The sequence below is a fragment of the Spinacia oleracea genome, chromosome 4 (genome assembly GCF_020520425.1).
Source record: "Spinacia oleracea cultivar Varoflay chromosome 4, BTI_SOV_V1, whole genome shotgun sequence".
Lineage (NCBI taxonomy): Eukaryota > Viridiplantae > Streptophyta > Magnoliopsida > Caryophyllales > Amaranthaceae > Spinacia > Spinacia oleracea.
Window position 1 is genome coordinate 188108662 of NC_079490.1, and position 23468 is coordinate 188132129.

At 34.2% G+C, this 23468-nt stretch overlaps 3 protein-coding genes across 5 annotated transcripts; all 3 read left to right on the plus strand.

Annotated features, from left to right (window-relative positions):
• The first annotated feature begins 1307 nt into the window (after positions 1–1307).
• LOC110782746 (NAD-dependent protein deacetylase SRT1) lies at positions 1308–13220 on the plus strand. 3 transcript variants are annotated; one of them, XM_056843406.1, is made up of 15 exons: positions 1308–1606; positions 2162–2227; positions 2308–2490; positions 2588–2680; positions 3042–3161; positions 6894–6994; positions 7183–7291; positions 7638–7717; positions 8315–8393; positions 9675–9728; positions 9825–9921; positions 10555–10637; positions 11485–11552; positions 12315–12420; positions 12575–13220. In XM_056843406.1, exons 3-15 carry the CDS (start codon positions 2479–2481, stop codon positions 12923–12925), a joined length of 1353 nt encoding a protein of 450 aa, XP_056699384.1. In that variant the 5' UTR covers positions 1308–1606; positions 2162–2227; positions 2308–2478; the 3' UTR covers positions 12926–13220. The 3 variants fall into 3 exon arrangements, with proteins under 3 accessions (XP_056699384.1, XP_056699385.1, XP_021842668.1); XM_056843407.1 differs by having other exon boundaries at positions 2162–2198; XM_021986976.2 differs by lacking the exon at positions 2162–2227 and having other exon boundaries at positions 2461–2490.
• Positions 13221–13890: 670 nt separating this feature from the next.
• LOC110782747 (feruloyl CoA ortho-hydroxylase F6H1-3) lies at positions 13891–16924 on the plus strand. Its single transcript, XM_021986977.2, has 2 exons — positions 13891–14622; positions 16158–16924. The coding sequence occupies exons 1-2, from the start codon at positions 14117–14119 to the stop codon at positions 16759–16761; spliced, it is 1110 nt and encodes a 369-aa protein (XP_021842669.2). The 5' UTR covers positions 13891–14116; the 3' UTR covers positions 16762–16924.
• A 2519-nt stretch (positions 16925–19443) lies between these two features.
• LOC110782577 (nuclear transcription factor Y subunit B-3-like) lies at positions 19444–22570 on the plus strand. The gene is made up of 2 exons (XM_021986742.2): positions 19444–19547; positions 21954–22570. Exons 1-2 carry the CDS (start codon positions 19475–19477, stop codon positions 22487–22489), a joined length of 609 nt encoding a protein of 202 aa, XP_021842434.2. The 5' UTR covers positions 19444–19474; the 3' UTR covers positions 22490–22570.
• The last annotated feature ends 898 nt before the right edge of the window (positions 22571–23468 follow it).

Genomic DNA, 23468 nt, shown 5'->3' on the forward strand with positions numbered 1-23468 from the left:
TCGGTCCCAAATAGGTGGGAATGGGAGAGGTTTTGCCCCGTAATGGAGCGGAGATGAGTATAAAAATTGTACTTGTTATGGGCGAGGGGCGTGTGTTGGAGCCGTCTCATCTTCACCTGTCCGGCCCCGCTTCATATTGCCAATTCGACCCGAGTATCGTTTTATCGTGAATTTAAAATATATCTATCTATATATCTATATATATATACTCTACTAAAACACAGGGCGCTCGATGTAAAGATGACACGTGTCACTATCAGCGTTTATTATTTACTTTTTTAAAAGTTACATATATATATATCAAATAATTATTTAAGGTAATCAATATCTTTTACAAATCAATTTTATCATATGCGAAATATTTAGAAGAATAAAATAATTCTATTACTTTGTCATACTTAACAAGAGTTACCTATTATAACGATCTATTATTTTGTCAACCTTAAATAATTATGATTCCAAACAAGTTTAGAATGACCAAATATAACTAAGAATATATAATATCTTGTACGTAATAATATAACATTTTAAAAAATAGATTTGTCCTAAAAAAAAATAGATTTGTCCCAAAAAAAATACAACTATTAAATGTAAAAATAGATTTGTGTAAGTATCATTTTTTTTTATATATATAATTTGTACTTATGCAAAATTAAAACTATTAATGGTCAAAGTAGTGCATTGGAGACCGCACATAATGAAAAAGTGAGGAACATATGGAACGGAGGGAGTATTCCATAATTAAAAAAACCCATACCTTAGAAGAATCCTCCTCGAGCGCACAATACTACTTTTCTGTTGTAAAATCAAATCAGGCTGACTGTGACTCTGTGAGTATTGAGTATAAAATACTCCCAATTCCACCATTAAGTTTTTTCCCAAAATATAAAAAATACATTACTCAATATTTTGGTCAAATTAACATTTTAAGCATATCAAATATTGTGGTCAAATTATTATATTCAACATATAAAATATATAATGCGTAGTAGACTAGTAGGAAGAACATATTAGATGAATAAATACATTCAAGATTTATTAATTACGCATTAACTTTAACCTAAGTGATAAATATTTAGTTAAATATTTTATAAAAAAAGATAATCAAATAATAATTTTCGAACATTCATGCGTGTACAGAACCTAATATAACTTTTTAAACTTTAAAGTCAATTGGTTAACACAGCATGAAAAGAAAGAAAGTTTAGTTTTTTTTGGAAAAGGAAAAAACAGAACAAATCAAATCAAGGACTCCTAGGTAATTTTGAACCTAGGAAATAAAAGTGTTTTTATGTTATGCTATGTTGGAGAATTTTGTTTATTTTGGCTGTTGGGTTCTCCTTGAACAACAATTTGCTGAACAATAACAGTACTACTTCAAGGAAAAACTCTTCGGAAGCCTTCTGTTAATTGTTTGATCAACTAGGTTTCTCTTTTAAAAACCCTTGATTCACAGAGAATTATAGAGAGAGAAAGTGAGGCAAATAAAAGTGGGGGTTTCACAACCATGTCTTTGGGGTACGCAGAGAAGCTTTCCTACATTGAAGATGTGGGCAATGTTGGGATGGCTGAATTTTTCGAATCACCTAACATTTTGCAAGAAAAAGTAAGGGTTTTTAATAATTTAGGGTTCTATGTTAATACCTTTTCTTTTGTTTGATTTTTGCATTTGTTTGCTTGTTTGCTGGTAAAGTTTGCAACTTTGATCTGAATATCCAATGCCCATGAAATGCTATTACTCTATTAGGTTTATGGAGTTTGATTGTACAGAATTTATGTTCTTCTATAAAGTTTGATGATCTGGGCATTTGGGGCTTGGTCTTTTCTGAGATTGGTACTATTTAGATGAAATGAAATGAAATTCATTTGGGTTGAGATAGTTGCATTAACTTATTTATTAAAGCAGTTGTGAGTTAGTGCAGGTATGATCCAGGTTTTATATACTTGTGACTCGATGCATTAGAAGGATCAATAATGAACTGTTTTCATGTCATTTCTTGTTAACGAAGTATGTATTATCTTCCTGATAAGGAAACTCTGTGTTTTAACTAGCTGATCTTCGGATGGTGGTGGAATTGTGGAAAGGTTTCATAGAATGTTTGTGATTTTACTGAAAAAAGTGTCTGTCTTCATTTCCTCGTGGTTATCATTGTTATTGCAGTAATAGTGAAGGCAGGATGTTGCTTTTGGTGATAAAGGTCTGAATTCCTATGCTGTTAGAGCACTTGTGAGTAGTCTTTGTTCTCATCACGAAAGCAACTTTCATGCCTGTGGTTTGCTCCAATAGAATAACATCAATACTTTCAGGCAAATGGCATGCACTTTCAGACCTGAATCTCTGTGTGACTTACAGTAGTTTGACACGAGTGGCTGTTTCTTATTGTTCGGAGATTATCTTTGGTAAGTACATGTAACTCTTGTGACACTGACTTCAACTATTCCGCTCTTTGGTTCTGACAGGTAGAACAACTTGCGAGTATGATTCGAAAGGTTTGAGCTTCAAATGACTAAGCATATCATTGGTCCCTGATGTTTCTATCTTTTACTATTTTTTCTAAGCCTCATTGGTGATTTGGTGTTCTTGCAGAGTAAGCATATGGTTGTATTTACAGGTGCTGGTATATCTACTTCTTGTGGTATCCCTGATTTTCGAGGTCCCAAGGGCATCTGGACACTTCAGGTAATATTATCCATTTCTGCCATTTTGTATGTTGATTTCGTTGCCATGAACGTCTAGATAAAGATAATTTTGAAGGAGAATCTATGATTATCGGACTTCTTTTTACGTTTAGTGGTTTCTATGAATTTAAAGAAGTTAAGTAGGAAGTATGCGTCTTATGATATTTTGTAAAATCAGGCTGACTGTGAAACTTTTTTGTCAGATGCTGCTGTCCATGAATGTTTTAGTTGGTTTGTGTTATCTTTTTATTTCGGATATATTGCTTAATGTCTTAAGCTGACTTGTCCCTGTAATCTGCGTAGTTATCATTTCTTATTGGATCCTTGTCAGTGATGTTTATTATGGATTTTTTTTATGGCAGCGTGAAGGTAAGGCCTTGCCCAAAGCAGCTTTGCCTTTCAATCGAGCAATGCCTAGTATAACCCATATGGCTCTTGTTGAGCTAGAGAGAGCTAGTCTCCTCAAGTTCGTTATTAGTCAGGTATGTCCTCTTGGAGCTTTTGTAGCAGTATACATGAAAAACTTGGTACAATGGAAAATTTGAGATATTCCATTATAGCTTCTTTATGGATAGAGAGCACAATGTGTGATATTCTATTATAGCTTCTCGGGATAGAGAACATGTTTCCTGTGCTTGGTAGTGAGTGTTATATAGGTTACAAATATCAGGTTGCTAAAATATTAGTCAGCATAATTTATTTTAAAAGGGATATTTGTTCATTCAGTCAATTCATGTCATGATATGCGACTTAGTTTTTCTCTGGCTGCCACCAACCTACCGCAACTCTCCTCCTTTATCCAAGCTTGAGACCGGCAATGAATGCCACATATACGACACTCAAGTTCAACCACATATACTGTAAATGTGATTGGTGTACAATTACATTAAGGTTCCACACTTAACCCGATTCTTTTTGCTATAGTTATGGACGAATTGACGAGGTCAATTCAAGATGGTATACCATGGTGCATGGTGCATGATGTTTGCAATGAGATGATATTGTGTTGATTGATGAAAAAGGAGGGGAAACCACGTTGGAATTATGGAGACAAACTTTGGAATCTCGAGGTTTTAGGCTGAGTAGAAACAAGACGAAATATATGGAGTGTAAGTTTAGTGGAGTCCAAAACAGCGAGGCAGGGGCGATTACCTTAGATGGGAAGATTGTCCAAGGTTCTTAAATCTTCCGCTATTTAGGATCTATTTCCCAAAAGGATGGAGATTGGATGACGATGTGGCTCATAGAATCAAAGCTGGTTAGTTGAAGTGGAATAGTGCCACGGGGTTCCTATGTGATCCATGCATGCCAAAAGATTGAAGGGAAAATTCTAAACGCACGAAAATTAGACCGGCTTTGTTATACGACACAGAATGCAGGGCAGTGAAACATTGCCACGTGCATAAGATGAATGTGGCGGAGATACGCATGTTACGTTGGATGTGTGGGCATACAAGAAATGATCAATTGAGGAATGAGATTGTTCGGAAGAAAGTAGGGGTTATACCGCTTGAGTTTGAGATGATGGAAAACCGTTTAAAATGGTTTGGACATGTAAGAAGGAAATCAAGTGATTCCCCGGTTAGGAGGCTAGAAGGGTGGCAAAGTGATAGGGTTGCAAGGGGCCGGGAAGACCTAAGAAAATGGTGAGGAAGGTGATTGAGAATGATATGAGCCTACTTGGGATTGAGGAAAATATGGCGTTGGGTAGGGCAAGTGGAGGGAGAGAATATACATTGAGGACTTGATTTGACTTATATATCTTCCATTTTGACCCTCTTAGTTATCTTCTTGCGTTTTGCAAACCTTTTTCGTTGAACTTTTGTTTTTTTAATAGGAAAAATTATTTTAAATAATCCAACCTTTTGACGATTTTCCGTTATTAATCCAACATTTAGATTATTATCTAATAATCCAAACTTTGCACCCCGTTAACCTTTATTGAACCTAAATGACTGATAACCGGTTAAAAAGGTAAACGTTTTACTTATTTATTTTATATTATTTATTTTTCTTCCTTTTCTTTCGCCCTCCATCCTCATCCTTTCTTCCTCTTCTCCCAGAAAACCAACCCCACCTAATACATCTTACCCCCGCCTCCCAGAACCACCAATTCTCCCTCGAAACCCTCTCTCTCCACCATCTTCATCTCTAACCACCATCAACACCCTAACATGATTCACGCGAACACGCCCTCACCCTAAATCCAACCAATCTCCCATTGAAATCGACGAAGAACCTCGTCTTTGCCGCCGTAACAATAATAAGGAGAAGGCGGAGAGAGAAAATTGCAACTCCTCCCACCCGAATTACCACATGTCATCACATCCATACCCACCAAACTCGCCGAAAATTCGTGCTCAAACCAGAAATTTTCATACTTTTCGAGTGAATTTGGGGAACTTCCGAACAACTTTAGTTGGAATTTAGGCATTAATTCGAGTAATTGGTGTTTAATTTCAAACAAATTAAACTTATTTAACAATCATCAAGGAAAAGCTTCAACGGATCATAAAAAACAGGAGGGAGGAGTTACATAAGAAGAAGAAGAAAGGGGTCGAGATTTATTGAGTAGATTGTTGGCTTCTTATAATTGTGATGAAAATTACAACTGGTCGAAGGAATATGATATTGCGAATAAGATCATTGGTTATTTGATGGGGTTTGAAGGTGGCAGTGGAAGGTTGTTGTTATGGTGTGTCGTCGTTGGCATTGTTGGTGTGGAGGAATAAGGAAGAAGGAAATAAAACTAAAAAAGTCCAGAATAAAGAAAGAAGGAAAATAAATTAAAAAAAAACAAAAACAACTTTTTTTTAACGAATAGTTAAATGACACGTGTATAGGTTACCTGCTGTATCAAGTTGGTGACCGGTTAGGTGCAATAAAGGTTAACGGGGTGCAAAGGTTGGATTATTAGATAATAATCCAAAGGTTGGATTATAATGGAAAATCGTCAAAAGGTTAGATTATTTAAAGTAATTTTTCCTTTTTAATAAAGCTTTCTCTAACCTTTTCATTAGTTTTGCCCACAAAACTTTTTTGGCTCCCTTTTATATGATATTTTCAAATGTACTTATTTTATATATCTGCCCTTATTTTTTCTCTTTTGACTTTACTTATTTTTCTTTTCCCTTATGTCATTTTTCTTTAATATATATATATATATATATATATTTTTGTTTTTTTTTGTTTTTTCTTTCTTGTTTTTCTTTCATTAATTTACGTTCTCCCTCTTCCTTGTTTATTTTGCTTGTTTGATTGGTCACAATGACGATCTCCTATGACGATTCATGTTAGCCGACTCCAAATCATTTTGGGACTAAGGTTTTGTTGTTGTATCTGTTCATTCAGTTACAGTGTAGTTTTGGGCCATATCAGTTACCAACTCACCAGCATTTATGCTGCCAAAGAATGGCTTTCCCCAGGAGGTTTTTAGAAAATGTTCGGAGATTTTAGGCAATGTGATGGAAAAACATCCTCCTTCCATAGCTAAATGATAGGCCACATTTGATTGAAGGTCATTTTAAGGCTTTGCGGTTGAAATACCATGATTATCCTTCTCCGTGATAAGTTTGTACACCCTCACCATGCCACTAGGTAGTCTCTTTTCCTTCAAGTTATCATCATAAAGGTGATATGGACATGTTGTAGTTTCAGCAAAAAATTAGAAAGAAATGTGGCTACCTCCCTCTGTTTCATTAAAATAGTTATACAATTGCACTTTCCTATGTTATTATTATTCTTTTCTCAACATTCCACTACTTATAATCATTTTATTGGTTTCTGTGAAAACTTAACTGTAACTATTTTTGTGTAATGGAGTGTTTTTTAGGGATGCAGAGATAAATATATGATACAGATGCTATCTAATTTTCTCTCTTGTTCAATGTCAATTTGTGATCAGCTGTAAAGAGCTCTTGTTTAGCAAAAGTGCCTTGAACTAAAAGGTACATAGAGAAATAGTTATCTGTAGCTCCCTACTCTCCACTTTGTTAGACTATCCAATAGTTTTAGGATCATCTTCAGTGTTATAAGACATATTTATCGTGCTATATTCATGGATGAGAAAATGCATTGCATCTACACTTGGTCAATATAATTCTCTTTCATTTTCTTTTACCGAATGCCTAAAAAATATTGCAGAAATGAATATTATCCACACAACTGATTTTCATGTATCAATCTATGCTAAGTGACCTCCTTTGAAATGCTAGAATGTTGATGGTCTCCATATACGGTCCGGGCTACCACGAGAAAAACTTGCAGAGTTGCATGGGGACTCCTTTCTGGAAATTTGCCCATCTTGTGGAGCTGAGTAAGGCTTGATGCTTAGTCATATTTTTTTGAGGTTCCTTTTTCTGTATTTTCTTTTCCTCTTCATCAGTTGTGGATGTCAGTTGGCAGTTGAGAAGGCTACTTGGCCTCTTTTTCTTGTGTTAATTGCCTCTTTAGCTGATGTTATTTCTCTGTTTCTGATCTTTTCAAATGAATGTAAACTGGAAGATATGTACGAGATTTTGAGGTTGAAACGATTGGATTGAAGGAAACATCACGACGTTGTTCTGATGCAGCTTGTGGTGCAAGATTAAGGGATACTGTTCTTGACTGGGAGGTATGCCTTCTCCCGATTCGTAATTTGTTTTTATAGGTTTCAGCTGTAAAACCCAGAACATCAATTTTAATGATTATTCATATAGTTATATGTTTAATATCTTGCTGAGAAATTGCAATTATAACCTATGCTACTCAGACTCGGGTACTCATGTCGGACGCGGGAGTAACACAGATTATAACAGTTAGTAGAAGAGGTTGGTAGGGCAGTTTTATGGACAATGACCAAAAAAGAGAGCCATGAGCACAAGTGGAGGGTTCACTGCATACACATATTTTTGTATTTATTTCATTTGAAGACAGCAAAAAGGTTTTAACTTATCAGTAGTGATCACTCTTCTTTTCAGGATGCATTGCCTCAAAAGGAGATGGATGCCGCTGAAAAGCACTGTAGAATGGCTGATCTTGTATTGTGTTTAGGGACAAGGTAATCGCATGTTCTCTTGTCAATTTCTGATCCTCCACTGGATTTGTTGATTTTGTAGTAAGTTTCATACACTTAAGTAGTGTCAACAACGTAAGGTGTCTAAAATCCAAGCTAGAGTGAGTTACTGAACTTCTGTGAACTAGTCTGAGATACTGAGATGTGTTAACTACATTTGTGCCTCCTCTCTCACACTCTCCTCTTTGTGGGAGTTGGTGAATGAATTCAGGCTAATGGAAAGAAATTTCTTTCACGGTTATGAGTTTCTTTCTTAAGCCTTATAGTTCTGGCAGATAAAGAGATGTGTCAATGCAACTTCAACTTTCCTTGTGCTGCTAAGTTGTTAAGATGTAGTAGTCAAGTAGCATAAGAAAAATGCAAACTTATGCAGTGGTAATTTGTTGCTAAAATGGCTTTTATACCAAAGGATTTTAACTACATTTTTTTGGAAGATAAATGTTGAAACCGCTTTTATAGAAATGATACTCTGATGGCTTCTTGGGTGATCGACTTTCTGTCTATTCGATTACTATTTGCCTGTTTGTACTCTTTTGTTAGTAACTCAGTATGCTTGACCATCGTTGTCACTTCTTGATGCAGTTTGCAGATTACCCCTGCTTGCAACCTGCCTCTCAAATGTCTTCGTGGCGGAGGGAAGATTGTCATTGTGAATCTTCAGGTACATTATTATTGCTGTTTGTGCTTATCTGATCACAATGCATCCTGCCCTAGAAAGATAAAAGTGAAAAGTGATGAGTTCGTGATTTCTTTCTCTCCAAGAGTTAATGAACTCCTTCTAATGCTTGTTAAATTGCAAGGAACAGTTTATTAGTATGCCAAAGTCCTGGTGATTAGGGGATATGCTTACGATGGCCCTAAAAAGTTGAATCATCGTACCATATTCAGTTAGTGAAACATGAAGTGATCGAACTTCATTGTAATTGAGATTTTACTGTTAACCTTGTAAGTATCTCCACTGCCACTGATGAAAGAATACCACTTTTAACTTTTTAAGACTGGAACACAATTCAAACTCTGCAATATTTTTATACACCCAAGTGTTCCAGTCTTAAAAAGTTGAATCATCGTACGATATCCAGTTAGTGAAACCCGGAAGTATCATGAAGGTTCAGATCCTTGTTTGGTGGGGGTGGGGTTGTGTTGGGATGTTGTGTTGAGCAGCGGTGGATGACTGCATGTTCATGAATAACAGAATAAGTGCATCTGCTTGGTTAGGAATAGTGCATTAGTACAAAGATGATGTTTGTTGCGTCTACTCACTGGCATTACTAAGTTTACCCTTCGCCTTGTGATTTTAGATGTATACGTATGCTAATTTCAGTATTTACAATTGTAATATGTTCCAGTCCTGAATGTTGGAGAACATGACATTCATAGAGAAAAACCCTCATGCCATTAGAGAGAAGATAAGAAGAGATGGGGAAAAAAGAAAGATTCTTATTGGGGTATATGTGTCACAGCTGATAAGATTTATCTTACTCGGAGAAGTGAGGTTGAATTGATGAGTTAATTTCTAATAAGATTCAGAACAGGCCATTCATAACAACCACAAATTTACTGTTTGGGGATTGAGCATAGTACGAAGGCCAAAAAGATTTGGCTTCCACAAAGACTGCCGTTTACACTTCTGCATATTACATATGCCCTCAGAACAACAAAAAAACATTCAGTCCGTTGTATACACTTTGCCACAAATTTGATGAGATGGTTGACTTTAGCCTTTAATTTCACATGTTGGATGATCCATTGATCTATGCATGAAATCTAGTAAAGATAGTTAGAAGTAAGAAGTTTCATTTTCCTTCCAAGGATGGTAAGGTATTCATTGTTGAAGTTGGGACCCTAAGGCCTAGTCACTATCAGTATCCGCTATCTTTCAACATGAAACTCTTTGCAGCAATGCTAGTTAAGCAGTTATACAATTTCTATTAATTTGCAGAAAACTCCAAAGGATAAGAAAGCAAGCCTCGTGATCCGTGGGCTTGTAGACAAGGTATGTGCTTTGTTTGTGTTGCTTTTGGTTTTGCTCCTAGTAGCTTTTGTTCCAGCAAACTCATTATCTGAAAGAATTTACTGCTGTGAAATTCAGGTGATTGCTGGTGTCATGGAAAGTCTTATTCTACACATAAATCCATTTGTTAGGATAGACCTTTTCCAGATTTTTCTTAGTCAAGCTGCGAGTTCAGGTATCATTGAAATGAATTTATTTTCCTGAGATAGGACAAATGTGGATATTTTGAAGTCTGATTGTTTTACTTTGGATGAGTTGTGTTTTTCTTGTTTCATTTGATACTGCACTATGAGTTAAGGACATATATTGGTACAATTATTCAATATTATCATCTACAGAAGTCTTTGGTTTAAGAATGAAATAAAACTTCGTTAAAATTATATTGGAAACTTTCTCATTTTGAAAGTAAGATTATCGAGTGACGTTTTCATCAGAAACTCCTCTGACCCAACCTTGATGCTTAAAATGAGGTATCAAATAACTCTTTACTATTCATTTCCCCCAGTAGAAGTACTGATGTGTTTCTTAAAGTCCATCTCATGTAAAGATGTACTTTATAGTTTCAGAGGAAGTGTCAACTTTTCTACTTGCTTTTGAAATGCCTTTGGTAGCTTCTTTGTTTGATAGATGTTTAAAACCAGTAATTAACATAATTAGTAGGACTTGGTTGCTTGCAAATTCATTTATTTTCACACTGATGATGATCTTCAATGTGTAATATTTTCCTTTGGTGGCTATTTCCCACACTTTTGAGCGACAATGTTGTGAGACTCTTGATTGTTTATTCTTATTGCTTATGTGTTTGTAGATAAAAGATACATGAACTGGAACCTTAAGGTTGAAAGCGTGCATGGACACAGAGCTCCGTTGCCATTCGTTAAAAGTGTTGAGGTGACTATCTTCAAATCTCATGCTGCTGAAGTCCCTTCTATAATTGTTCAAAAGTCTTACTTTTAGTCAACTGTTGAAGCTTTCCTAGGTAGCTAGGAATATGCATATTATTTTTTCCTTTATCTGTTAAAAGATGTGGTGGGTGCCGTCCAAGATAATTGTTGTAGATTAATGTTAACTGCTTTTACTGAAACTGTTGCAAATGACTTGGAGATTAATTTAAGCAGTTTACATGTTTAGTTGCAAACATGTTCTTTCTAGTACTTCTTGTGGACCCAATCCTCATCTCATTATTTCTGCTTTTGTGAAAGACACCCAAAATGTAGCCCTTGGTGTTTAATCACAAAGTTTGCACAAAAGATAGATTATTAAAATTGTGTAGTAAAAAGAAGTGACATCTTGAAGTAGAATGTTGATGTTAAACACAGCTCCAGTATCAACAACAAAGAGTGATTCGATGATACCAGTGCTGCTGCGGAGAATGAAATAGATTAATAAAAATTGATAGCTATGGAGAAACTCCCATGCCAATGTCTATGGTATTGGAATTCCATCCCCAAACATGTGTTTTCCTTCATAAATCTCCAGATGGTACTGAAAATTTATGAAGAATAGGAGACATTGGAGGTGGACTAGCATTACAATTGACATTAGAATGATAACTTTTGTCAAAAATTACATCAATTTTTGCATACCAAAGTAATTGTTTTCCTGATTTTCTTGTTTCGGGAAGTTGATAATGAGATCAATTGGCCAGTGCCATGTGTTGCCTTTATGGCATTCTAAGCTCAACATCAGGCTCTATAATTTTACTGGTGGACTAACAGGTTTGGCTTTTGCATCGTAGGTCACCTTCGTAGACAGACAAGATCTGAAAGCTGCTGTGTTAGACAAGCAGCCATTTGTGCTTAAAAGGTATTGGAGTACTTGTCAGTGTATTATGAGTCATACTGTTCTTTAGACTGAGAATTTTCATCATTCGCTAATTATCTTGCATAACCCCCAAAAATAGAAACTAATTATGTGAAAGTTGATAATGTGTCAGAGAAGAAGAAAGTTATTATTTATTTGTGCTGTATATTCAGCGATCTCCGCTTTGTAATTTGTATGTGCTAAGTTGTAGTATTCCAGTATCTGCTAATATGCTATGTAAACTTGCCCATCCTTTTGTTGGAAATATTTGTCAGTGTTTCAAATAAGTCTATGGCATTGTTGGACTAAGTCACCAAAGCTGGTTGTTTATCAGAGTGATATCGGCTGTAGTCATAAACAGTAGTTCAGTATCTTTTTTCTTGCTCAATAAGTTGTGTTGAAATTAATGATTAGGAGACCTTTCTGCATCTGCAGGGAAACATGATATAATCTTAATTATTGAACTCTTCCTTTTCCGATGGAGCCAAAGATTCATTTGTTCTTTTGGTTGTGGGATGTAATGGACTAAATCAAAATGGCTCTTAAAACCTCTTCACTTCCTTTCCATGAAGTAGAAGATGGTCGTCCCGTTGTCGTCCCGTTATCGCTTTTGGGTCAATTGGAAACAACCTCTCTGCAATTGCAGGGGTAAGGTTGCGTACGTCCGACCCCCCTTACCTCGCTTCTTGCGGGAGCCTCTTTGAGGCAATGGGGTAATGATAATGATATTGAACTCTTCCTTTTGTTATTTTATGGTCTGAACAGGAGGTTTGTGAGGATGGTGGAACCGTTTGAGGTGGTATTGAAAATCAACTTCATTGATAACTGCAGATGTCGCTATGCACAGATTAAAATCCCCGTCAATTTCAAAGTAAGTTGTGTTTTTTTTTATCTTTCTGAGTTTTCATTCGGATTTTAGCTCGATGACTATAGTGCACTTAGGTCTAGTTTTACTTGAATTGACTTTGTTCTTTTTGCATGATCAACTATGTTTTCTATTGATGTGTGAGATGGGATAAATGCAGATTTCAAGGAAATGTCCTGAATATGACAAGGAAGCCATATTTCAAAACTTAAGAGAGGCAGCGATGCAAGATTCTCTCTGTGGGCAGTACGAGGTTATAGAGAGAAAGGCGAAGTTATCCCCGAAAAACGACACAACAGTATACGCCATCGTGACCAACATCGCTACCTACGATAAAGTTGAAGATGTGAAAATAAAGAGCGAAAGGTTGATGATGATGAGTAGCACAAGTTCAGAAACTGATAACAAGCCACTCAGATTTCTTCTGAAAAGGAAAAGTAGGCTCACAGGTAACATCCCTGAAACTACTAACAAGCAACTAAAACTTGTTCAACCTAAAAGTAAGCTGTAATCTTCTTCTTTATTGTTAAAGAGTGTATTTTCTGTGCATAAGATAAAGATCCCACTTTTGTTTTTCCATATTTTGGGGGGCATAAAAAGCATATATAGATTGATTTAGTATACACAAATTAGTGTTACATATATATCGGCGCCAAGGCTGACTGAATTTTGTTAGATGTAACTCTCAGTCTTACCGATATTAATTCGGATAGGTGTAAATTGGTGTAACTCCTTACTACTTACTGCTACTGCTTTCAACAACTTAAGATTATTTATCTCTATGTAAGTTTCTTCATTTTTAGGCATTTTTGCGAATAATGACAGTAAATTACTTGGGTTTGGTTCTGTTATGTTCGACTTCAGACAAAATAACTTCAGAAAATATAAGCTCATACAAAATAAGTCGAATAGACCGGAGCCTTAGTTTCTCCGTATTCATTTTGAATTGAAAGCCTCATTTTTTTTTTTCAACTGGGCAACGAAATATACTTTTTACTCCCTCTGTCTTAATTTAATCGTTACACTTTTATTTGTGTCCGTCCTAATTTAATTGTCACACTTCTTTTTATGAAATGTCGTACTTTTCCAAAAAAAAATGCGACCCAAACTTGGCCCACGACTTCGTGCTCGTGTCAGGCCGGACTTTTTTCATATCCGCGTCGGGCTGGATTTTTTTCTTACTGGGTTGGGTCGGGCCTTGGGATGTATATTTTTTTGGTTTGTATTACGCAACCTTCTGTTTTTTTGGGGTCATATGCATGACTTTTTCCTAAAGGGGTCAGCAGTTAGCACATATATAGTAGTATAGTACGACGTCCCTGATTTTTCCACAAAATTAAGTGAAGTAAGAAAAAAATGGTATACTCCAAGAAGGTACTAGTACTTGTCAATAATATATTTAAGCAAAGAAAAGTCATAATATATGGAGTATATAAATACGTTTTTTTTTTTTTTTGGTGTAAATGAGCCACAACTCACAAGGGTGGGGATGAGAATCGATCTCAGGATCACCTGGAACCGGGATGAAAGCTCTAACCAACTGAGCTATCCATCACTCTCAGGAGTATATAAATACGTAACACATACAAGTAAGATTATCATATTTCATTAAATATATATATCTTCATTGTTTAGTATGTATCCTACAAAAAACTAAAAACTTCTTTTATATATAATTTCCTAGTAAAAAATAATAATAATAATGGCAAAAATACCATTAATATGTCTTGAAAATATCAATGAATATGTCTTAAACCAAGGACATGGTGTTAAGGGTCTAGCTGATATGGGCGTTAAGTGTTTGCCTAAACAATATATCCATCCACAAGAAGAGAGGTTTTTTACTAGCAACAACGATGGTACTGGTGAAGATGGTTCCATCCCCATTATCGACATGTCGAATTTAGGTGACCATACAATGGAAACCCTAATTTGTAATGCTGCAGAAAAATGGGGATTTTTCCAAATTATTAACCATGGGGTGCCTCTTAAAGTGTTAGAGGATGTTAAGGTTGCGACGTATCGGTTTTTCGAGTTGTCTGCCGAGGAGAAGAGCAAGTATTTGAAGGAGAATTCTCCTACAAGTTGTGTGAGATATGGCACTAGCTTTGTTCCTCAAGTTGAGAGGGCTTTGGAGTGGAAGGATTACCTTAGCCTCCTTTTTGTTTCTGAGGAGGAAGCCCTTGCTCTTTGGCCTCTTGCATGCAGGTATGTACGTATCTCTTCATTCTACCACTTTTCCTGAAAAATCTTTACACTTAGAGCATGTTCAGCCCTGTCTTATCTTAAGACTTACTTCAGATGCCACATCAGCTTTCTACTAACTTTTAATAATTTTTTATGTGCTAAGACTTGCTAAAACTCAACTAAATTTTTCTCTTCACCCCTAAGACTCAATTAAGATTTCTCAATACATGTACATGACATCACCCACTTTTAGGATGACATCACCAATGTGAGTGTCCAAGTCTTAAATTGAGTCTTGAAAAACCAAGACTCCACTTAAGACTTTGTTAAGACAAAAGAAGATAAATGGGTGAAATTATGGAAATTTTGTCTTAAGATAATATTGATGATGTCATTCCAAGTCTTAAGACTTATGGCTGATCTTGCTCTTAGAGCAACATCAGCGCTAAGTCTTAAGACATGAATTTAATTTGCTGACATGTCATACGACTCAGCTAGTCTTAAGATTAGATATATCAAATTGTATCATTGAAGTGGGTTAGTCTTAACAAAGTCTTAAATCGAATCTTGAAAAACTAAGACTCAACTTAAGACTCAATGTGTGAGTTAAATAAAATAAAAAATGTTATATTATTTGAGATGTTCTAAATGAGTTTGAGGGGTGAAGAGCTAAATTTAGATGAGTCTGAGAAAGTCTTAACAATATTTAAATATTAGTGGAAAGATGACATGGCATATGAGAAAAGTTTTAACATAAGACTCCCTTGATGTTGCTCTTACTGTTTACACGATAATTAATGAACTTTGTTAAATATGAATGACGGGGGTAACAAGTGAGAAATTAATGAGTCAACTTTGTTGAGTATATGAATGGCGGGGTGACAAGTGAGATAATTAGTGAACTTTGTTGAGTATCAATGGCGGGGGTAATAAATCAGAAAATGAGTAACTACAAATATAAGGAATAATTGTCCAACAATGTAAGTGGGTGAAATTTGTACTAAAGTATTGGGAATAGACAATAATAAAATATTAAACTACCTCCGTTTTAAAAACATTTTTACGCTTTTTGTTTTTTTCCGTTTCATAATGTTCTTAACACTTTGCTTTATTCTATTTTCAGACATGAAAATTTATTACCTTATCTTTCTTACACCATAATATTTACCATTTTTTACTAACTTTTTTTTGCTTTATTCATTTTTTTTCTTACACCCACCCACCCACCTTTTTACACATTTCTCTTATTTTATCCATATTTTATTATATTCAACCAACTTTCCTACTTTTTCTTAATATTTGTGCAAATAGTAACGGTAAAGATATTTCTGATCGAAACGGAGGTAATACGTTATATAGTGTGGTAGGACAAAAATGGATATAAATATAAAATTTATATGTCAAAAATAAAATAAAGTAGAGCGTATATTTTTTCCAGTAAATCAAAAAGCGTAAAGATCTGTTATAAACATTAACCATGTACGGTCATTATTTTAAAGATAATTAAAAGTATTTTTAATGATTATATTATGACTATTTGCTAAATATACATATAGGGCTGAAGCATTGGAATATATGAAAAGCTCTGAAAATGTCATAAGGAATCTAGTTAAGATCCTAATGAAGGGATTAAACATCCATGATATTGATATTGATATTGATATTGATGAGAAAAAAGAATCCCTAATAATGGGTGCGAAAAGAATCAATCTAAACTATTATCCAAAATGCCCTAATCCAGAGTTAACAGTTGGAGTAGGGCGACATTCGGATGTATCAACCCTAACCGTACTTCTCCAAGACGACGTGGGCGGGCTATATGTTCGAGGGTCCGGGGCCGAAGCCGAGAGTTGGATTCATGTAGCTCCTATGAAAGGAGCACTTGTAATCAATATAGGAGATGCACTTGAAATACTTAGCAATGGTAAGTATAAGAGTGTGGAACATCGTGTGACTGCGAATGGACGTAACAATAGAGTTTCGATACCAATATTTGTGAATCCAAACCCAAATCTTATAATTGCTCCACTCCAAGAGTTGATAGATAGAGGAGAGATGCCCAAATATAGAGAGCTTCTTTACTTGGATTATGTCAACTACTTCTTTCAAAAGCCTCATGATGGTAAAGCCACCATCGAATTTGCTAAGCTTTTCAATTAATTATAACTAGTTTAATTAATTACACACTAAAATAATTGATCCATCGATTGTGTGTTTTTCATTGTAATAATTGATCGATTATTATGTGTTTTCATTGTAATAATTAATCGATTGTGTGTTTTTCATTGTAATAATTAATCGATTATTGTGTGTTTTTTTTCCCTTTTTTTGTGACATATTTTTTTGTGTGTTTTCATTGTAATAATTGATCAATTGTGTGTTTTTCATTGTAATAATTGATTGATTGTGTGTTTTTCATTGCAAGAAAAATAATTGAGTATAAAGATACTTTTGGGAGTATGGCGTATCAGGGTGCGCCTAGAATTTTTAATATTCATCAATTTCATTTTCAAGTTCACCATCCCACTACAAGAATTTGTATCTTTAACGACAACCTAATTACGACGGGTAAAAAATTCCGTCGCAAAAGCCTTTTGCGACGGGACTAACAACCAAACAATGACGGGAATAACCGTCGCAAATGTCTTTTACGACGGGTTTACGACGAATTTACGGCGGGATTTCTATTAACGACGGCCCCCTTTTATGACGGGTTCGCGACAGGAAATCTCGTTCTTAATCAACGATTATTGACCTTTCGCGACGGGATTTCCCGTCGTTAATAGTACAATTTGTTGTAGTGTCCGTTCTAGACAACGAAAGTAATATATCTGTCTTTAGATGCTTGCCTAGTTAATAGGTTTCCTTGTAATAGTATTTCTTTCTTCTTAATTATCTTGGTCTAATACTCTCTTCGTTCCTAAATAATTATCATACACTTTTAGAAACAAACTAGTTATTGTCCCGAGGATGCCCCGATCGAGATGATTATATTATCGTTAGGAACATCCATGTGTGTACGTGATCGATTGCAAAACTGGTAATACATAGTTGTACGTTACAGTGATAGATTAGTTGATTCTAGTCTTAGTTCTATTAATTTACAACCGAGAAGATGAGACAAGAGACATGGACAAATATAATACTTTGTAATACTCCCTCAACGCGTCCCAATTTATTCTTTACGCTTTCCGTTTCTAGTGTCTCATTTTAATCTTTACACCTAAGAAAAAAACCTTTTATATTGTACCATAAAAGTCCATAATGTTCTGTCATAAACCGTGTCAAATGATTATTTCAACCAATCAAGTTTATTAGGTCATTTTAATCATTATATCTCTCACACTTTCCCATTGGAACATTAAATCTCTCTCATTTTTCCAATGTCAATTTTTTTATAAAAGTGAAAAAATTATTAATAAACGTAATTTTCATTGTTTGAGTTAAACAAAAAGAGAATCTTATCCACATTAATCTATACTAATATATTAAAAGGAGTTTTGAAAAATGTATACGTGTCACGTAGACCTCTCCTTATTACGCCACGTCACCACTAATTAGTATCATGACATGTCATTACAACCAAAAAACATCTAATAAAGATCGAACACAAGACCTCTTTGTTAAAAGTTACACTTCTTACCATCTTAACCAACTACAACTTATGTAATATCTTTCTATATAAGCAAATGTATTCTTTTTACAATAAACAACACATTGAATAAAAGTGAATGCAAAAAAGGGAATGATTATTTAATTTATAAATGTACAGTTATTACTTTGAAGAAAAGGATCCGACTTTGTTTAGATTTTTGGATGTGGGGTTTTAGATCTGGGAGGTTGTCGATCGGCCACTATTCTTATGTCACCACCGTAATTTGATGATGACACCATCTCTACGTGTACATAATTTAAAAAAAAACCCGAATAAAAGTCAAAACCCGGGGCAATGCCCGGGCTACACACTAGTTGTTTGTTAAATTGCCATGATACCTAACGTAAAAAATAAAAATAGACGGAGGGAGTATATTTCAGTGATTTACAAAAATTATCATGATTTAGTAAAGTACGTAACTAGAGGGAGTCCCATCTATATTTTTGTTTATCTTTTTAAAATTATTAGATATTATTAATTTTTAATTTACGTTTATCATGAAATGTACGGGATATAAATTCGATGCAGGGTTACTAATGGTAAAATAAATTTGATAAAGATAAAATTTGATTCAATAAAAATATCATCCGTCGAATTAAACCTTTAAGCCAAAAATATCCATTGTTTGGAGTATATACTAACCCGTGCATCGCACGGGCTTCATATCTAGTATAAATCACAAAAGAAAGATAAATGAGTTTATATGAATAGTGTCAAAAATCATATTGTATCATCTAATGAGAAACAGATGAAGTATTTTAAAGGAGGAATCTAAAGGCGTGGCTTTACCACGTCTAGTCCCTCCATAGGCTTTTATCATTGTTGTATGTGTTTTTTTATTTTGCTTGCTTTTGTTTATTTAGAGCCTCTCCTCATTTGAATTTTTTTTTAAAAAAAAAAAAACATTACCCAAAATGTTAATGAATCCAATGTTAAGATTTAATTACGAAGTTCACATTGCTTTAGTCTGCATACAGAAATAAATCATGGCATTAGAAGAAAAAAAACTCAGACTTTCAAACTTTGATTTTATTAGCTTATAAGACATGATTTGGTGTTTAAAATTACTTATTTTATAATATATTTAAACGGGAAAAAAAAAATGCCGACCCTGTTTAATTATAAACACACACTCTCTATAAATACCTCTTCTTGCAATCCCATCAATCCATTATTCATACAAATTTTCACACCCAAAAAAACCAAAAATTGAAAGAAATGGAGGGTCAAAGTTCAATTAACAAGAGCAACCTCAAAATGTTCAACTTTTCAAAAGCATCAAAATCAACGGGTAACAAAATTAAAATTCTATTTTGTTTCATTTGATCAAAATTCATTTTAGTTTCTTATGCTTTTATTATTTGTGTTTTCTTGTTGCAAGCACTAATCGAAGTTTAATCTGCTACTCCCTCCGTCCCAAAATTATCTTCCTGCTTTCTTAAACGAGCGTCCCAAAATTATAGTCCTGTTTCTAATTTTGGCTACTAAGGTCCCCACTTTCTCATGTACTATATTAATTAAAATTGAATTGAAAACCCAATCAATGTACTATATTCCACTTTTTCCATGTACTATATTCTCTTTCACATGTACTTTATTCCACTTTAACATACAACTCAATCATCATTTGTACTTTATTCCACTTTTTCATGTACTATATTCCACTTTTCTTAAAATCCGTGTTTTTGGTCAAACAGAAAGATAATTATGGGACGGAGGGAGTACTTATAAATTTTTACATTTAAAAAATTATGATACATACCGTGTTGTAGCATAACAAGCAGAAGTGCACAACCACACATTTACCCTATACGTGTGTGTCAGTGTCTAGTGTACGTGGTAGTAGAAAGTTAGTGATGTGATATTGAAATGTTTGGAACTTTTTTACTTTCAAGTTTATTAAATCAAGATTAAAATTATCTTATTATTTCAAATGAAATAATCAAATCTAATACTTGTATATAAACGGAAGTTTTTGGAGAGCATTCGGAGCGACACGTAGGATTCCCACGTCATCAAATATATAACTAAATTATTTTGGATTTATTAAAATAAAATAGATAAATAAATACTCGGTAAAAGATAAATTTAAATAAAAACTCGGTAAAAGATAATAAGAGATAAATTTTGATAAGAGTCAAAATAGATAAATAAAAACTCATTAAAAGATAATAAGAGATAAATTCTATTTGGAGTCAAATGTCATACTCTATATCATGATAACTAATATGCACGATTTTACCCAAAAAAAATAAGTAACAAATTATTATGAATTCATAGATTGTTTACATAAATTTCTAAATCGTTGTTTTTACTTATTAGCACTACAAAAATTTGTATCTTTTACGACAACCTAATAACGACAGGTAAAAATCCCGTCGTAAAAAGGCTTTTGCGACGGGGATAACAACCCAACAAAGACGGGAACAACCGTCACAAATGTCTTTTACGACGGGTTAACGACGGAATTTTACATTAACGACGGAATTTTACATTAACGACGGACCCATTTTATGACGGGTTCGCGACGGGAAATCCCGTCGTTAATCAACAATTATTGACCTTTAGCGACGGGATTTCCCGTCGTTAATAGTACAATTTCTTGTAGTGTAGGGAGGTGTTATTTTACTTGATGTTTCAGCATGTGTTTGTCCAGAATTGTGATGAAGTTCTAAAAACTGAATGCACATTACTTTTTTGATTAAATGTTTATGAGAAATATTATGATTGACTGATTTGATTAAATGTTTATGAGAAATATTATGATTGACTGATTTGATTAAATCTTGTACTAGCTAGACAATTTTCTTTTGTGATTCAAATACACGATGTGAAAGCTGTATAAAACAAAGGCAAATTTGTGCGTGATGTTTCGATTTCTTTCAATAGAGATTGAAAGAATGATATATTGGAATGCTAAAGAGAAGTCTGCCATTTGTTCACTAAACCATTTTACATCAACCAATAATTTCAGAGAGATCAAGAAATTCCATGGCCAACTACTTCGAAAGGGATTTCTTTTTAGTTCCCTTAATGTTCTTACTAAACTTATGTATTCATGTATAATTGTAGCGTAAAAAAATCAAATAAAGTGGTATAAATTGAACGTAAATAATCATCTAAATTCTAAATCACCAATCATACATATCTTACACAAAAATAGCCGAAATTGAAATCATATCAAGAGAATTAAGGCACATGTGATTTATAAGGCCTATTTTGTCAATTTATTTATATTAAATTTTTTTGCCAATTGCTAACTACGTCTTTAGCGACTTGGTTAATTACTACTTTTTTAATTAATACCTAGATGTTTAGTTATTGTTGTCAATTACTACCTTAGCCCATATTCCAACTAATTGATCATATCATAATCAACCATTAATCATACTTTAATTATTTTAATTAATTAAAATTATTTTAAAACTACTTTTTTTTTTTATAAAAGTCCAAAAATAAGCAAAATAAATTACCCAAAAGAATCAAAAAATAACCCAAAAGAATCAAACTAAGTTGTGGCATAATGATTAGAATATAATACATACAAACAAGGAGTGAAGAGTTGGAAACCTAAGTATCTGGTTATGTTTCCTTTGCTCTTATATGACTAATTTGTAACTAATTAAGTAACAACATACAGTAAATTTGCACGACTAACAAATTATATGATATTGTCTGGTATATTTGAATTTTGAAGCATGGTCAAGCAATACTGGAATGGACGTAGAAGCTGTTGGAAATGAGTCTCCTGTTTGTAGGAGAAGAGTCGGTCGCCCCCCAGTCCACCCATCATCTCCAATTGAATATCGCGAACAAGATCGTTATATGCCCATCGCCAATGTTGTCCGTCTGATGCGACAAAGTCTCCCCTCTCACGCTAGGATATCCGATGAAGCTAAAGAAACAATCCAAGAATGTGTTACAGAGTTTATTAGCTTCATATCTGATGAGGCCAATGATATGTGTAAAGCTGACAAACGTAAAGTCATCACGGCTGGTGACTTGGTGTCAGCCATGTCTAGGTTAGGGTTTAGAAATTATGCTCATTCACTTTCAGTCTACCTTAAGAGGTATCGCCAGTTGGAGGGAAAATATCACTCCCGCTCCCAGACCCCACTATATGCAACCGATGCATATAGTGGGGGTGGGGTAGTAAGTGGAGGTTTTAGTAATGATAATAAGGATGGTGTTCAAGAGGTAGTGTCTTTTCATCCTTTTGTTGAGTTCAAGTGATCGATCATCATGCAACAATACCATCAATCAATAAAATGCACCCCAAATCACTATTATTTTGGGTATTTAAGTCTTCTAAATTTATTATGTTTCAATCTTACATATTTACAATTTATTCTCGAAAAACATTTACTATCTTTGTTCTTATATGTTCTTTACAGTTACTATTTTCACGTGAATTAAGGTAAGAGTGAGCAAGTGGGGTATTTATTTGCAAGTGGGTGAAAGTGACATCGTATTTAAGGATCTATTTCCTTCAATATTGCTTAAAGAACGTCAAATTTCCAAATGTGCCACTTTCTAACTTAATTCCCACCATACTGTCCACGTCAGCATTAAAATCGGTCAATTTTTTTTAACAAAGCGGCGCTAAACCGCTATCTCAGGTAGCGGTTGACATAAATAAACCGTTATCTCAGATAGCGGTTTAGATCGATATTCCCTAAATCAAAACTTACCGTGAGCTTCCAAAACAAAAACTTACAATACCCCCGTTATGTTTTAAAGCAAACCACCATCCGAGATAGCGGTTTTGTTTAAAAGCAAACCGCTAGCTCAGATAGCAGTTTATAACATTGAACTACCATCTGAGATGGCGGTTTGCTTTAAAACAAAACCGCTATCACATAAATGTTTTAATATTCTATCAAAATTTATGTCAAATGATTATTTTAATAAATTAAATTCATTAGGTCATTTAATCTCTCAAACTTTTCTATTGTGACATTAAATTTTTCTCATTTCCTCAATATTTGAATTTTGATAAGAGTGAAAACATGATAAATAAACGTAATTTTTCTTGTTTAAATAAAAAATAGAGGAATCTCCATCCACATTAATAAGTCGTTAATAATCGTGTAAAAGACCAAACGTAAATGACGAAAAGAAAAAGATAAGGAGGGAGTAATTTTTTCTTTTTGATAATCATGACATTTTATATATTTAACCTGGATCTCTCTTTTCACCATTTTTGGATAAC

Bases quoted from the DNA above. Each gene is read 5' to 3' on its own strand.
- LOC110782577 (XM_021986742.2), top strand. From the start codon at position 19,475: ATGGAGGGTCAAAGTTCAATTAACAAGAGCAACCTCAAAATGTTCAAC. The intron at 19,548-21,953 runs GTAACAAAATTA...TGAATTTTGAAG, and splicing joins AAAAGCATCAAAATCAACGG to CATGGTCAAGCAATACTGGA.
- LOC110782747 (XM_021986977.2), top strand. From the start codon at position 14,117: ATGGCAAAAATACCATTAATATGTCTTGAAAATATCAATGAATATGTC. The intron at 14,623-16,157 runs GTATGTACGTAT...ATATACATATAG, and splicing joins CTTTGGCCTCTTGCATGCAG to GGCTGAAGCATTGGAATATA.
- LOC110782746 (XM_021986976.2), top strand. From the start codon at position 1,508: ATGTCTTTGGGGTACGCAGAGAAGCTTTCCTACATTGAAGATGTGGGC. The intron at 10,638-11,484 runs GTGACTATCTTC...TTTGCATCGTAG, and splicing joins CATTCGTTAAAAGTGTTGAG to GTCACCTTCGTAGACAGACA. The intron at 12,421-12,574 runs GTAAGTTGTGTT...GGATAAATGCAG, and splicing joins AAATCCCCGTCAATTTCAAA to ATTTCAAGGAAATGTCCTGA.